The sequence below is a fragment of the Empidonax traillii genome, unplaced genomic scaffold, assembly GCF_003031625.1.
Source record: "Empidonax traillii isolate 1590-97213 ecotype Southwest subspecies unplaced genomic scaffold, ASM303162v1 scaffold34:size3740991, whole genome shotgun sequence".
Taxonomy (NCBI): Eukaryota; Metazoa; Chordata; class Aves; order Passeriformes; family Tyrannidae; genus Empidonax; species Empidonax traillii.
The window spans coordinates 2,272,776-2,286,860 of NW_020955227.1; the positions used below are offsets into that span (position 1 = coordinate 2,272,776).

Below are 14,085 nucleotides of genomic sequence, written 5' to 3' on the forward strand. Positions count from 1 at the left end.
TCACACCACCAAGACCTTGTGCAAACCCCAAGCACCAAGGGCTCCTGCCTTCCCTGGGCTGGGAGGGGCTGAATGTGCCATTCCAGGCTCGTTGGATCCATGTGTGAGGCTTATCTTGTACATCCACACAGATCCTCTGACACCCTGGCAAACCTCCTTTGCACCAACGGGTTTCACATAAAACCTGGTCCTTCCACACATTTCTCTGTGGCCTTGGGATCCTGCTCAGACAAGACACGCTGCATAAAACACCATGTTCCCCATCCCATGCCACAATGGCAGCCTTGTGTTTAATCCCTTTGCTCAGCAGTCAGGACAAAGTTACCTTGTGTGCTGGGCCCCTGCAAAGGACTGATTTGTGCCAAATGAATCAAGAGGAAGTGGATTTCAGCAGGGAGCCCCCTCCGTGGCACCTCACTGTTACAAGAGCCAAGTGCTAACACTGATTTTCTCTCATCTTTCTTTCTCCATCATCACTAAATCTCTTACTGCCAATGCCACCAAACTTTTTCACCAGTCCATCGCTCCCTTCAGGTTGTGTTTCCTTTAGGGATAATGCCCAGCTGGGAAACAGTGCTACATTAAAATGATCCTGTCTGTCTTTGCCTCTTGAATCCCAAATCAAACCACATTACTCCTGAACTTCTTCCTGCAGAATTAAAAAACAGAGGTGGAGGATGGAGAAGAGTCCAGAGCTGGCTTACTTAATCCACAAAATGTGCATATCTCACCTTAGCAATCAATTCTCATTGACTGCAGTTGAACTGAAAAATGGCTTTCTTGGGTATTTATAAATATTTCAGTCCTCAGCACTCAGGGGTGCAAAGTGGAAAATAATTTCCAAGTCTGGCATTCTGCACATCTCCCACGTGATAATTACACAAGGTCCTGGATAGGGCAGGGAAACAGATGCATGAAGGAAAAACTTCAGCCCTTGCAGAAGTGAGGTGAGCAAGCTGTGCTCTTGGATCTTACTCTCTCCTGCAGGACACTGAACGTGCCATCTCCCTTCCCAGCTCAGGAATACAGCTAGCTACAGGGTCAGAATTTGTTTATTCCTTGCAGTTTTCCCAGTGATGAAAGCCAGCTGGTTGAAATTACTGCATATAGAGAAAGTATCACATGTTAGAGAAATGAGGGATTTTATTGGCTTGGAATCTCGTTGTGAATTTATAATTGCAGGAAAAGAACTAAAATGTGATTAATAAGAGCCTTAAGCAGTAATAGAGAAGAAAAAAAATAAAATCCTTTGCAGTGAGAATAAACACCCAGCAATTATATTTGGTGAGCACAACCAGGCAGGACGGAGATATTGTTTGTATTTGCACATGACTTCAAGATGCTGGCTTGCTGTTCTGCATAATGATATAAATCACTCCCAAACCAGGACTGTACCCAAATGAGCCCATGTGCAGTGTGGTCAAAGACCACTGAACCACACTTATTGAAACTAAAGAGGCCTTGGGGAGATGGGGCTTGCAGGCTCTGGTAGGAATTTGTAAGCTGTTCTTTCCCCTCCTTGCAATGTGAGCTCTGACTTTATCACCAGCACTCTACTGGGGAACTTTGATCACGGTACATTCCATGTTTAATTCAAAAAATTTAGCAGTGCTTCAATAAACAAGCAGTGCACAGTTCAAATCCCCTGAATCCAACAACTTAAAGCAACTACTTTCAGGATTGCAAAATCAAGCATAAAGTTTCTTGAGGAGGCTTTGATAAAAACAGGCAGAGAAAAGCCAAATGAAAGGCTGCTTACCCGAGTGCCTTTTGGGCCAGGTTCCCCTATGGGACCAGGTAAACCCTAGAACAGAAGGGAAAAAACAAAGACAAATGTGGACAAGCTTAACTTAAAGTAATGAGCAGTGCCAACCCTCCGTCCCTATGTGGTTCTGCTTTAAGTGCCGAGTCCAAGGTGTATCAACAGAGGAGAAAAAAAAAAAGGACAAAATGATACAAATAACAAATCTCCCATTGTTGGTGAGCTGGGACTGGGCAGAACCTGAGACTGCTGCACGTAGGGAGCCTTCCCGGGGGCTGGAGTAGAGATTTCTGGTCATAAAGCCCACAAGGGCTGTGGCAGTGGGGAGCCCAGAGGTTGCATTACATTTCGGATGTGACACACAGTGTTGCTCTGTGCCCAACAGCCCTCCTTTCATTTTCCTGCCCAACTGAACACAGGCATAGCAAATGTATTCCAATACCTGTTTAGGGAACGCTGGTGCAGTGAGAAAGCCTCTCTAATTTCTGCAGCCTAGAAAGTCACTTAGCAGGGCAGGCACTGTGATATCTCTAACCCTTTGCAGCACCAGCAGCCATGGAAAGAATTGAAAACACATTCCCCATTCTAGTTCTATGCCTGTTGCTGCTCACTTAAACCACTGCAGAAGAACAACACTGTAAAAATGCAAAATTAATTTTTATGTTTATCATCTTCTAGCAAGTTTCCAGATCAATTTTTTTTTCCTAGTTCCAAATGTTGTTGGGATTTTCTAGGAGAACGACAGCAACAAAAAAAGGTTAAATCCATATTTTCTTCAGCTGGCAGCACTGCAGGCTCAGCCTGGGATGTGAAATCGGGCTGTGCTCTTTCCTGGCTCCTGTGCTGTTGCCAAAGATTTCAGGCATCAGGGTGAAGTTAACAATCCTGCCTGTGATGCACAAACCAAACCCGAGCCAAGCGCTCTCTCCCAGGGCTGCAGAGCCAGCACAGCTGACAGGAGTAACAAGTAGTAAAATCTCAGTAAAGTAAACAGCTCTGATGCTGGATACACATAGCATTGAGATATGCTGAAAAAAGCTGTCTTAAAAAAAAGAAATTTAAAAAAAAAAAAAAGTCACTTCCCTGGCCCAAACCACATTTTAAGAAGGTACTTCTGTTCTTCGAATGCCAAGGCACAGATTGCATCCTGCTTATCTGAAGGGCTGAACTGCTGAACAGCATTCATTAACCTTGTCTGTCCAAAATACCTTGGACCTCTTCTTATTAGTCATCTAACATGCATTCACACCTAGGAGACTCTTTGGCATGCACATCTCTAAGAGCCTTTTAAGGGTATGAATGGAGCATTTAGTCAGGTGCATAAAGCTCCCATCCAGTTCTGCCAGCTGCACTCTCCCGTGTGCTAAGCAAGGTATCAACTTAATTTTCAATTTAAAATGGGTCATACATTATCGACAGTCTGAGGCAGGGGGATGTAGACTTGTTCTGCAGATCTAGTTCACATTTAATCCAATCACCTGCACACACATCTGGGTAAAAATCTCACATCTGAACTCATGATAAGTCTGAAAGACTCATGACAGAGCCCTCGGGCTTTTTGACATCGGCCTGGTCCTTTAGCTTAAAGATAAATGTGGCAGAATCCAACATTTATGTGTTCATTTTAGAAAACCATGACAAACTCATTTCACCACAATATGTTGCAGAGCTGGATCTTCTGCTTCCAATAGATTTCATTTAAGTTCTTACAATTTCTTTCTCTGTATTTCCTTTCTACTACTCAGCATCTTATATCAGTAAGACAGCAAAGTGTCCAATCTTGATCCATTTTCCAGTGCACACTCCTCCGTTCCTATAGCTGTCTTTGTGAATTTCTTTTCCAGAATGAAAACAAAGACTTGCTTTTCTCTCATTATCTTCCTGCAGCTGCAAATGTGATTTATATATTTGTGGTCCATGCATGATTTTACACGTGTTTAGATATGTATATGTTAGTGCAATTTACTAGTGAGAGTTCATCTAAATCCTCTCCTTCGACAATACACCTTTTTCCATCCCAGATTAGCAGCTTGCAGGTGTCTTTCTTTGCTCTGCTATTGTGTTTTTTTTTTCCCCTGTTGTTATACTGAAGCAAAATTTTGTTAGTTTGCTGTAGAAATTCAAGTTTTATCTATCATAGGCACAAAATACTTTCTAACAACCTTTCAGATTCGAAAGAGCACATCATTGATACAGCGTCTTGGGGAGGGAAGAAGGAAAACATTCAGAGGTCAAATATTCAAATCCTCAGACATTTTCTAGAGGTCTGCACTGTCTTTAGTGGGGCATGAATTTAGCAGGGCATACATTTAGCTACCTGCACACCCAAATCCCTAGTCTGTGCACAGCACGATGAGATTTACTGCACCTGCCTGCCAGGATAACCTTTGGCACCTGGACTTCCAGCTGGTCCTCGTTCTCCCTTTGGAAAGAAAAAAGAAAAGGCACAGAAGGTCAGGTGAATGTCCCACTTGGGAAGCATTTTTAGCCGCTCCATTCTTTGAGCTGGGGGAAAAGGAGGTGGAATGGATTAACCTGATGCACATTTACAGAGAGGAAAAAAATATTAAGAGTAGACAGTGGAATAAATTAATGAGGGGGGAAAACCCAGAGAAGCAAAGTCAATGGGATCCATGCACTAAGCATGGAGTTTTCCTTCCCCCTCCACGAGCAGGGAAAGCAGCAGATAGTCTGAAACAAGGAGGCTAAGAGAAGGTGTAAGGCTGCATCTATATCTGGCATATGGAACCGTTTTCCTGCTGGGGAAGCACTGCCAAAATTCTTCAAAACTAAATGGATTCATGTATAATATCCTTTAACATCACTGCTAACAGGGCCTGCTATTCATTGCCCTTTTTTTTTAACTGCACTGCAAACATCAGACTTAACCAAATAAAGAGGGGGGAGAAAAGGGGAGAGGGGGAATGGGCTTTGGGAAGGGAATTACATGTTAGGACTTAACACGATGTGGTTAGTAAACTCCAGGTGAAATTAATGTAAAAAGACAAATACAAGGGGAGGAGGGTAACCTGGTATTTCTCCCCCCAAGTAAACTTAACATGGCTGAGCAACAAAAATTAGAAATTAAATTTGGAAAGTCCAAGGCAGTCTCCTCCCACCGTGCTGCTGATGCTGGGTCAGTGTCTGGTGGCAGCACTGGAGCTCAGGGCACATCTTGGAGCTGGCTGTCCACACTGAGCAGGTTGCACCAGAGCCAAGCTAGCACCAGTCAGCATATCCACCCCTCCTTAAAGGTTCAGTGTTGGGAACTGGAAAGACTCACCTGGTCTCCAGGGTGACCTGGTGGTCCAGGGTAGCCTTTATATCCCTGTCAAAATAGGATGGAAGAGATGAGTAACAAGAAACAAAAATATAATAAAATAATCTGGTTTGGTTTTCTCTTTGCAGGTGGGAGTAAAATTCTGAGGAGAAGCAGGATTTTAGATATGGGGTAGCATTACATAATCAAACAAACTTTTAACGTTCTGCTTTGTGCTTGCATTGCCCAAACCTGCCAGTGTGCCCCCCTGGGGTCTGGGGTGGTGCTTTACTCCAGCAGGAATTGCTCCATGAACACATTTGGAGTGGTCTCTATGCTCAGATCTGTCTATTTGTAATCTACACCTTGAGCAAAGCTATCCTTAATCCTCAGGAAACCACAGGCCTATAGGATTAAATGTTGGCTTTGGGCACATTGGGGACTACCCAACGTGAGTCACTGGTGTTTCAGAGCAGTCACTCTCACTTCAGAACTTGAAATGCCACAGGAGAACACCCAAACAACCATTTACTGTCACAGGAAACTTCAGGTCTGTTTCTACCTCGAACTCATTCTAGCATCCAGTTTTTCCAATCTAATTATTACAAGTCTGACAAGATCACATGTTGTCATGGTGAGATGACAGTGGTGAGCAAGCTGCCTCTTAACCTGCTCTCTCTGCTGAATTAATTAGAATGAGTTTCAGTCCAGCTTGCTTGCTGGCAAGTGTTTCAGGCTTCAAATCATTCTCGCAGGTCTTTTGTAAACCTGCTTCAGTTTGTCAGTATTTTTTGGGGAGGGGATGCAGGCACTGGAGACAAGGGCAGCCTGTTTAACTGCAGACTGAGCAGTGTGTTTTCTGAGGGCATTTGCTTTCTCCTGGATTTACCTAGAACTCTCTTCAAACACAGAGTAAATTCTGCAAGCAGCAAATTCTTTCCCCCTCTTCTTTATTATCTTTCTTCAGCTATTTAAAACAAACTCCCATCAAGTTAAGTCAGAGCAGATTAGAAGATTGTACTCAGCTACAAAGATGACTGTTTAGCTGGGCTACCAGCAAGATTTAAAAAAAAAAAAAAAAAAGGCAGAAAATTTAACTTGAAATAAATGCAGAGAAAAAATAAACAAGGAACAATCCTTTCACAAATACTACAGAAATAACAAAATGCTTTCAGGATGGGTTACAGCTAAGTGTAACTCAGTCGCCGCTGCTCACCCAGCCAGGGCTCTGACACATCAGACCTGTGGGGAGCATCCCTGCTCTGGAAGCCATCACCACCAGCCCCTGGTGTGACTGAGCACTTGGCCTTTTGCTCCACTCAACAGATGAACCTGGAACTGTTTCTGCCTCCAGGTCCACACCTCTGCTTAACAGCTTTTTTATTCTTCCCATGGGCCATTCCAGACCTGCAGCCTGAGCCTTCCCTGGCGGTGGTATGCAACACTCTCAGCCATCCTGGCCACTGCCCGCTCCCCTCTGCATTCCTCCTTCCTTGTTATTGCAGACATTTTGGCCTGGAAAGATGTTGATTCCCTTCTCACCAGTTCTCTCCTGATTGACCTTGCTGACGTACCGTGGCTCACACTTTGGATGGAGCTGCACCTCCTGATGAGGTGGTGGCTGACCTGAAAGACCATTTGGCTACTGGTGGGCCCTTGTTTGAATCACCTCGAAGGTCCTTTCTCCAAATGCTGCTGGAGCATTTCAGCCAGGGGCTCCTAATTGGAAGTGGCTCAGCAGCTCTTGGCGTGGGACCAGCAGACAGGACTCCCTGCCCCTCTCCAGGAATCTGCCCCATGAGATCCTCTCCTGGATATTCCAGATGTTCCACCCTGGTTGGGTGTCTGGCCTGAAGGTGAGAGCTGCCAACAGAAACTGCCCTGGGTTCAGCTGTGCCATGGGATTTAGCAAGTACCCACAAGGTTTCCTCCTGGGGCCTCTGCCCAGCTCTTCCAGTCTGGAGCAGGAGCTACCTTTGTCTCCAGACAGCTGGAGCATGTGCAGCCATGAGTACAAACACTCACACATGTCTCACTTGCTCCACTGATAAGAAAGAGGTGCCTGGCTTGGCTGCTCCAAACCATTCTGCTCCGAGTGGGTCCCTGCAGGACAAGAGTTTCCAGCCTGCAATGTCCACCCAGAGCAGGTGGTTGGATGATGGTCCCTTGAGATGCTCAAAGCAGGTCCTGAACTGAAGTCAAACACTGCATTGCTAACCCTACAGTCACAGGAGGTGAATGGCACTTAGGTTAAATATGTAGACACACTCTACTACTGTTGTGTCCTACTAAATATCCTCCTCACTACACATACTGAGCTTTGGGAAGCTTCAAACCTGTGTCTCTTCATATCATACCACAGTTATTTCTGCCTCAGGTTAATTATAGCAAGGAGAAACCAGAAAAGCTTGTGTGTACTGAAGTTGGCTGCAAAGTGAGATTATTTACCTGCTAAAATCCTCTTCAAATAGCACTAAAATGACAGGGCAGAGGGTGTGACAACAATTGCATTTGCTCTTTTATCTGAACACTTCCTGATGATTACAGGGTGCTCAACACAAAGGGCTGTGATTTAGAAAGGAAATTGCACTCCCGTGAAGGATTTACTCATCTGTGATGATATTTATAATCCACTCTCTCCTAGCTAAAAGGGATCATCCCACACTTCGGTAGGAAATGTGAGGAGTAAAGAGGCCAGAGAATGACACCTGCATAACAGGATGTTTTGAAGCACTGACCACTTCCCAGCTCTGTTTTTACCCTCTAAGTGACTCTAACAAAGCTTTTCCTCTCTCACTGCTGCTGCCTCTACAAACGTACTTTGTTATAACTGTTTTCTCCTCTAGAGCAGTGATGCTGCTCTGCTGAGATTATCTCCAAGAGAGCTGTGGTCTGCAGCCTCCAACCAAAAGCCAAAGCCCACAGACACCTCAGAGGCACCAGAGGGATGGGCAGAGGGAAAATCCAAGTCCTGCCACCCTTCCCAGGTCAGCAAAAGCACTATTTGCTCTCCTGGAGAAGATGAGAGCTACATCTGCTGCTTCAAAGGCAGTTTCATCTACTCATAGACATGTGCAGGTAAAACAACTTTGGGGGTGCTCTGAGATCCAACTCTCCAGTCCTCCCCCATGAAAATTATTTTGCCTGTTACAAGGTTTCTTTATGGTGCTTTCAGATCAAGGCCCTGAGAGCCCTTTCCACAGCCCCTCCACGGAGTGAGCAGGAGGGATGTCCATTTCCGAGGTGTTGCTGTTTTCCAGTAGCCAAGACATATTGCCCCCTTTCAGTCAAACACCAGCATATTTTCACTGGGAGAGTGTCAGCAGGGAGTCCAGATTACAAAAAAAAAAAAAAAAAAAAAAAGTTTTTTTCCAAACATTTCTCCAACAGCTGTAAATTTTTTCTTAATGCAGGATGCTAATAAAAGCCAGGTTACACCAAAACCACTGCCAGACTAGTGCTACTGGGAGGTGGTTGTTTTTAAGCTGCACCAAAGGAAAAATTTCAACCTCCAGCTTGCTCATTACTTGAAGAAACAGAAGCATACCCCTGCCTTTGCCCTGTCCTGGGGGAGCTGAGATCAGATGTGAAGGCCATGTGGTGGACTCGGGAATGTTTGTTCAATCTCCTGTTCCTTCTCCATTTTTCCACTATGAGTCCTTGCACTCCTGACATTGCATTTTGCTGATCGTAACCACAAGGTTTTGTTTTATGAGCTGTTATACCAGGAAAATGGTATTCTTTGCACCCTATTAGTTAGAACTTGTTTGTGACAGCAAAAGATCGGTAATTAATCATTCTATTACTCCCACTCCACACAGCACCCCAAGCATGACCAGCCTTGGAGTGCAAAAATAAACTCAGCCCCTACTCTTGGCAATTATATCAGAAACATAAAGCATACAACAAATAACCATGGAGAGGGAGGGTTTCTTTCAGCCTCCTCCACACCTCCTTTCTCTCCCCAGAGTCTTAAAACATACCTGAGTAGGTGTTTGTGTGCAGCTAATTGGCCTGAGGAATAGTATATCATAAATGGCCCATTGAATGATGAAGTGATTGAAACAAGATGCTAATTTTAACTCTTCAGCTTAGCTATGGCAATACTGGCTTACTGAGAAGGGGAGTCATGTCCAGTGAACCCCACTCAAACAGGTCCCTGCAGCAGGTCCAGCTTCCAAAAATTAGAAACCAACCTACCAACACAGCCTGGAACTGGAAGCTCGACTGAAATGCCCCTGATATACCAAAGACCTGAGCTCCAGGTATGAACTGCTGAGGTACTGATGTGCAGTCTTGAATGCCTGGATACAGGCACAGACACTGCTCCCTCAGGAAGACAGGGATGGATCTTGTCTTTTATCCCTACATACCCTTTTCTTGGCATAAGTATGTTGTTCGTGATGTTAATGATGTTGAAGCATCAATACAGAAGCAAATAAAGTAAAACCTGACTGGTGCTGTCAGTCTCCAAGCAAAACAGAGAGGGAAGGCGTACAGATACTTTCTTGAAATGTGCTTGACCAGGATAAACAGTCAGGGTTTCCTTGGAATGCTAAACCTGTCCTGAATCCAACCTTCGAGTATTGCTGCCAGTTGTAGATCCATTTAGTTAATACATCGGTGCACCAGAACTAAATTCAGCTTGCTGAGCAAGACCCGGTGTCAGGGTGAAGAGGGATGTGGAATAAAAAGAAGGAACAGAATCTGTATCCAGAATTTAATTTCGTATCTTTCATAGTCTTGCTAGTACAACTTTAGACAGTTACTTGAGCCTTTCTCCTAGATCATACACCTGTGAAACAGGCACAACTCTCTTTGGATGGGTACTGGGACTTAATTAAATCTTTTAGGTAGAAGTACAGGAGAAAATGTTAAAATAGAAACACTGATCTAATTGACTAGAAAAGAACACTCTTACCTTTCTACCAGGTGGTCCAGGGAACCCAGTTAAACCAGGTAAGCCCACGTCTCCCTGCAGGAAGCAAGCAAGTGCAATTAGTTTTCAGCAACATTTTCTCTGTGCCCAGCGTAGTTACTGCGATTATTTCCCCGACACCACCCCCCAACTATTGATATTTCTGGTTCTAATCACAACTCTTCAAAACTTGACTGGTTAAGAAGTGTAGATTTAAACAACATCTCTATTAACTGGCTCGTATAAATAATAACCCCAGTTAATTAATGGCAGCTGCTGCTGGAGTCCAGCTTTTCGCCAGCAGAATGAATGCGCTTTTTTTCCCCTCAATGATCTCATTCAGTCACATGCTCCTTTCGCCTTTCAATAGGCATTGAAATCGCCAAGGCAAGGAAATTTTAGCTTCTAAATGCAATAAGAACAACAGGTACCTCCTGCCAAGTGCTGTGACTGCGCTCACACTCTGCTACTGCACTGGCTCAGCCCACGGCTCCCATTCAGATGGTGCTGACTGTGGAATTATTTAACCTGCCCATATGACATGGATTGAACCTTTGCAGGCTGTGGTGGGTTTGTTCAGTGGCCTGTGCTTTTGAAAGGGGATTGCATCACATCCCAGCTGGCACACCCAAGCCATCATAGAGCAGATGAGCACACTGCTGTGAGAACTCCCCAACATCCAACCCACTTCGGCCTCCTCAGATTAGGATCAAAACCCCTTGAGAGTCTCTAACATTGTGCTGTGCTTGCTTACTGAAATTCAATGATTTTCAAGTACCTAGCTTGAAAATTAGGCATCACTCCAAACTCCTGCTGGAAACTCCTTACTCCTATCACTGCTAACTGGAATAAAGCCGTGTTAACACAAGCAGAAAGTGATCTGGATCTCTCCTTTTCTTACACCAAGCATGACTGCAAGATAACAGTCCCACAGCCTGCAGATGGATGATTTCTATGTGATGCTGCTCCAGTTTAGTGTACCAGAAATTTCAAAAGGCATCTTGTGCTGTTAAGTTAAAAGCACAATTTCAGACTTGGCCTTCTGAACGTTTTCTAGCACCACCTTCCACCTTGCAATTGTGTGGCTCTCTTTGCTTCATGGAGGCATCTGGTTTCAAATGAAGGGCCCGAGCTCCTCGTGGCTGATGCTTTTTATGAGCTGTGTATTTATAGCAAGACTTGGGGTGAAAGGAACAGAACCAGGCTGCTGCCCTGGGCATGAATTAACAAGTATTGTGCAGGCACCACTGAAAGAACTAATTGAGGTAGATGATGTGGAGCGCTGATGGCCCCACTGTTCATTTCTAGACTTCTGTGAGAGCTTGTTGCCTCAGTGAAAATCACTCAGCTGTGAAACAGCAAAAATGGGAGTTGTAACTCATTGAAAAGAATTAGCAGAACTCTGATCCTTAACCACTGCTAAACCCAGAAAGCAGCTACCCTTCCCAGCTGGGTGCTTGGTGTTGGTTTGAAACAATGGTCTGGGAAGCCTCTACCTTCCCCCACCAGTGGGACAGCAAGGCTGCTCTCACTGCAGCAATCTGATGGGGCTGCAATGTGGGACAAAGCACAGCTCCTCGGCAAGAACATCCTTTTCTTTGCCTCCAAGGTTTTTATTCCTTACACTGGCATTGCCTCTTTTCTCCAGCCTCATGGCCAGAGCTGGCACTGTGTGGCTGTACCTCAGATGTGCTACTTGAAACACTGGGTTCAAGCAGGCACGTGCCTGCAGCAGCAGAGACTTCAGTTTGGGATGCAGATTGTGCATAAAATGGATAAACACTTGGACAACAAAAAGCTGTGGCAGGGGGCACTTCAGAGCACCACAGTCAATGCCTGACCTCTCTCTGTAGTCCTGAATCCAAGGTCTAAGTCTTATTTTCCAGTCCTAAGTCTACTTGAGCAGCTGTGATGTTTGTGGCTGCAGTACAGGCTCCCTCTGTGTCTATAAAAAGCACACAGTGGTCGTGGTGCCTGTGCCCTCGGGGTGACATCTTACCTTCTGCCCATTGCGAGCTTTTCCAGGCGACAGCCCAGGATCACCTTTCTGACCCTGAAATTAAAAACTCACATTAATGACATAACCCAAGGACTCAGCCCACAGATGTGGTTCTGCTTCCACCAAGCCTCCACATTAGAAAAACATTCTGCTTTATCTGTGTCTTGCCCCGACATCCCAAATGTACTGAAGTGGCAGGAAATAGCTGTTTTGCTGGGGGTGGTTTTGGTGAGTGATTTTTTCTGCTAAAGAGTTCAGTTTTAAATAGTAGTTGACAGTATTAAATTGGCTAAAGAAAGGGTAACTGGAAGGAGGCAATGCCAGGACTTTTGATACTTATTAGACCAGACAGCTGTGATTCCTTCCTTGTCTACAACTACCATCACAAAAATAATTACCAAGCCTATTACTGTGGCTAAACCATCCTTCTCAACAACTCACTAGATGCTGTTGCTTTTTTAACTGTGAGGAACAGATGAAACTGCAGAGAAAGTTACACTAATTAGACACTCCCAACAGCCAGAGCAATTGTGAGGCTCCCAGGCTGGCAGAAGGCAGCACACTTGACCTTAAGTGGCAGTATTCTTTATTTTCCTTCTTAATAACCGTGACGAGAGAAATTAAAATTCGAGGCTGTGATCTTCCGACAAACACAGCCTGGAATTTCAGCAGGCCTTGATTATCTAATTCCAATAGATTCCTTTGAAAATCTCAGTTTGAGTTCTTAAAAGGTAATGCGTGCACCTAAAAGGGGGAGAGATACAAGCAGGAAAATCTAGAAGAGATTTGAAGCGTGCCAGATTCTTTGGGCAGGGGAGAGGTAAGGGTTAGCACACAAAGCAGCTGAGGTCTGTATAAAGGGACAGGTATCCCAGGATCAGTCCCTGGCTATTTAACAGTCCTAGGATCATAAATCACAACCTCTGTGTGTCACATCAGCACAGGGGATTCAAAACCAAGCACGGGACAGTTGTGGGGGTTAATTAATGGCTGTCAAGTGAGGTGCCTGGAGGGAAGGGGAGACCCTGCAAAGGAGCAATATCAGTGACTAACTGGCATTTCTCATCACCACAGAGGAATAGTGACAGCCAGCTGAGCTGCTTTTCCATGCAGCACCACTGCAACTCCACCCCACACGTACTTCCCACCTTGCAGAGTGTAAATCTCCCTTCTCCTCCTCCACCATAAGCTGAGAGGCTCAGGAGTGAGACTGCTTGGCTCTGGACTGTAGGGAGCACTGCTGATTCAAGGCAGATGCATCGGCACAAATTCTGAATGAAGGCTGCCGGCTTTCCAAACAGTAAATGAAGTCATGCAGATAATCTTGCTTTGCATGCAGCTGTTATCAGGGCAATTCTCCCACTCTTTGAGCTTCAGAGCAGTCAGTGGGTGCTACCAGTGCTTGGAACAGATTAGAACAGTTCTCAGGATTGCAGGGTGTTCTTTTCTACTCTGGAAAACTCATTTACTGCAGCAGGTAGACACCCACCACTCTCCCTAAATCTTGCCATGTGCTCCATGCGATCACTCTGAGCCACAGAAAGGAATACAAGCCTCTGGCATTTTTCCCTGGGGAGCTCCAGATCACATTAGCAAAGACTCTGCTTGCACTGGTTCTGTGTTGGACACTGCTGAGATCCCCACACAGGTGGAGAACTCAGCCATGGGCAGGATCACAGGGCCCCAAGATTAATCAGCAAGATGGCAACGAGACCAGAGGGAATGGAGGCCTGGATGTGAGGGCTGAAATTGAGGATTAATTGCTCAACTCTTTTCACACAGCAATGACAACATGGGCATTAACCTAAGCCTCGTCTATCAGCAAGCCATAGCACTTTGCCCACAAGCTTCTCTCTTTCCCATCCCGACTGACTGAGAACTTTCCCTTTTACAGGAAGAAATTATTTTCTTTTGCGTTTTTTTATCCCCTACCTGGGAGAAGTCCAGAGCTGTGCAATTTAAACACCTCAGCTTTGCAATCCCACTAATAGTATTTTAAACATCCGTGAGCCAAACTCATGATCTATCCTGGAGAAAAACCATTCACCAAACTGAAAATTCAATCTTTTCAAGCGTTATAACAAGAAATTTATCCAGAGCAGCAAGCCATACTAATGCCTGATGCCAAAAGCCTCCAGCAAACCCAG

The 14,085-nt window shown here is 45.0% G+C and overlaps 1 protein-coding gene across 1 annotated transcript in view; it reads right to left on the bottom strand.

Moving 5' to 3' along the window:
* The window catches only part of COL27A1 (collagen type XXVII alpha 1 chain), a 143,202-nt gene that overhangs the window by 94,737 nt on the left and 34,380 nt on the right, over window positions 1-14,085 (bottom strand). The window contains exons 6-10 of the mRNA XM_027877854.1: window positions 11,939-11,992; window positions 9,943-9,996; window positions 5,046-5,090; window positions 4,131-4,184; window positions 1,760-1,804 (exon numbers count right to left, since the gene is read on the bottom strand). Coding sequence (XP_027733655.1) covers window positions 1,760-1,804; window positions 4,131-4,184; window positions 5,046-5,090; window positions 9,943-9,996; window positions 11,939-11,992 — 252 coding nt within the window. The remainder of the gene's footprint in view (window positions 1-1,759; window positions 1,805-4,130; window positions 4,185-5,045; window positions 5,091-9,942; window positions 9,997-11,938; window positions 11,993-14,085) is intronic.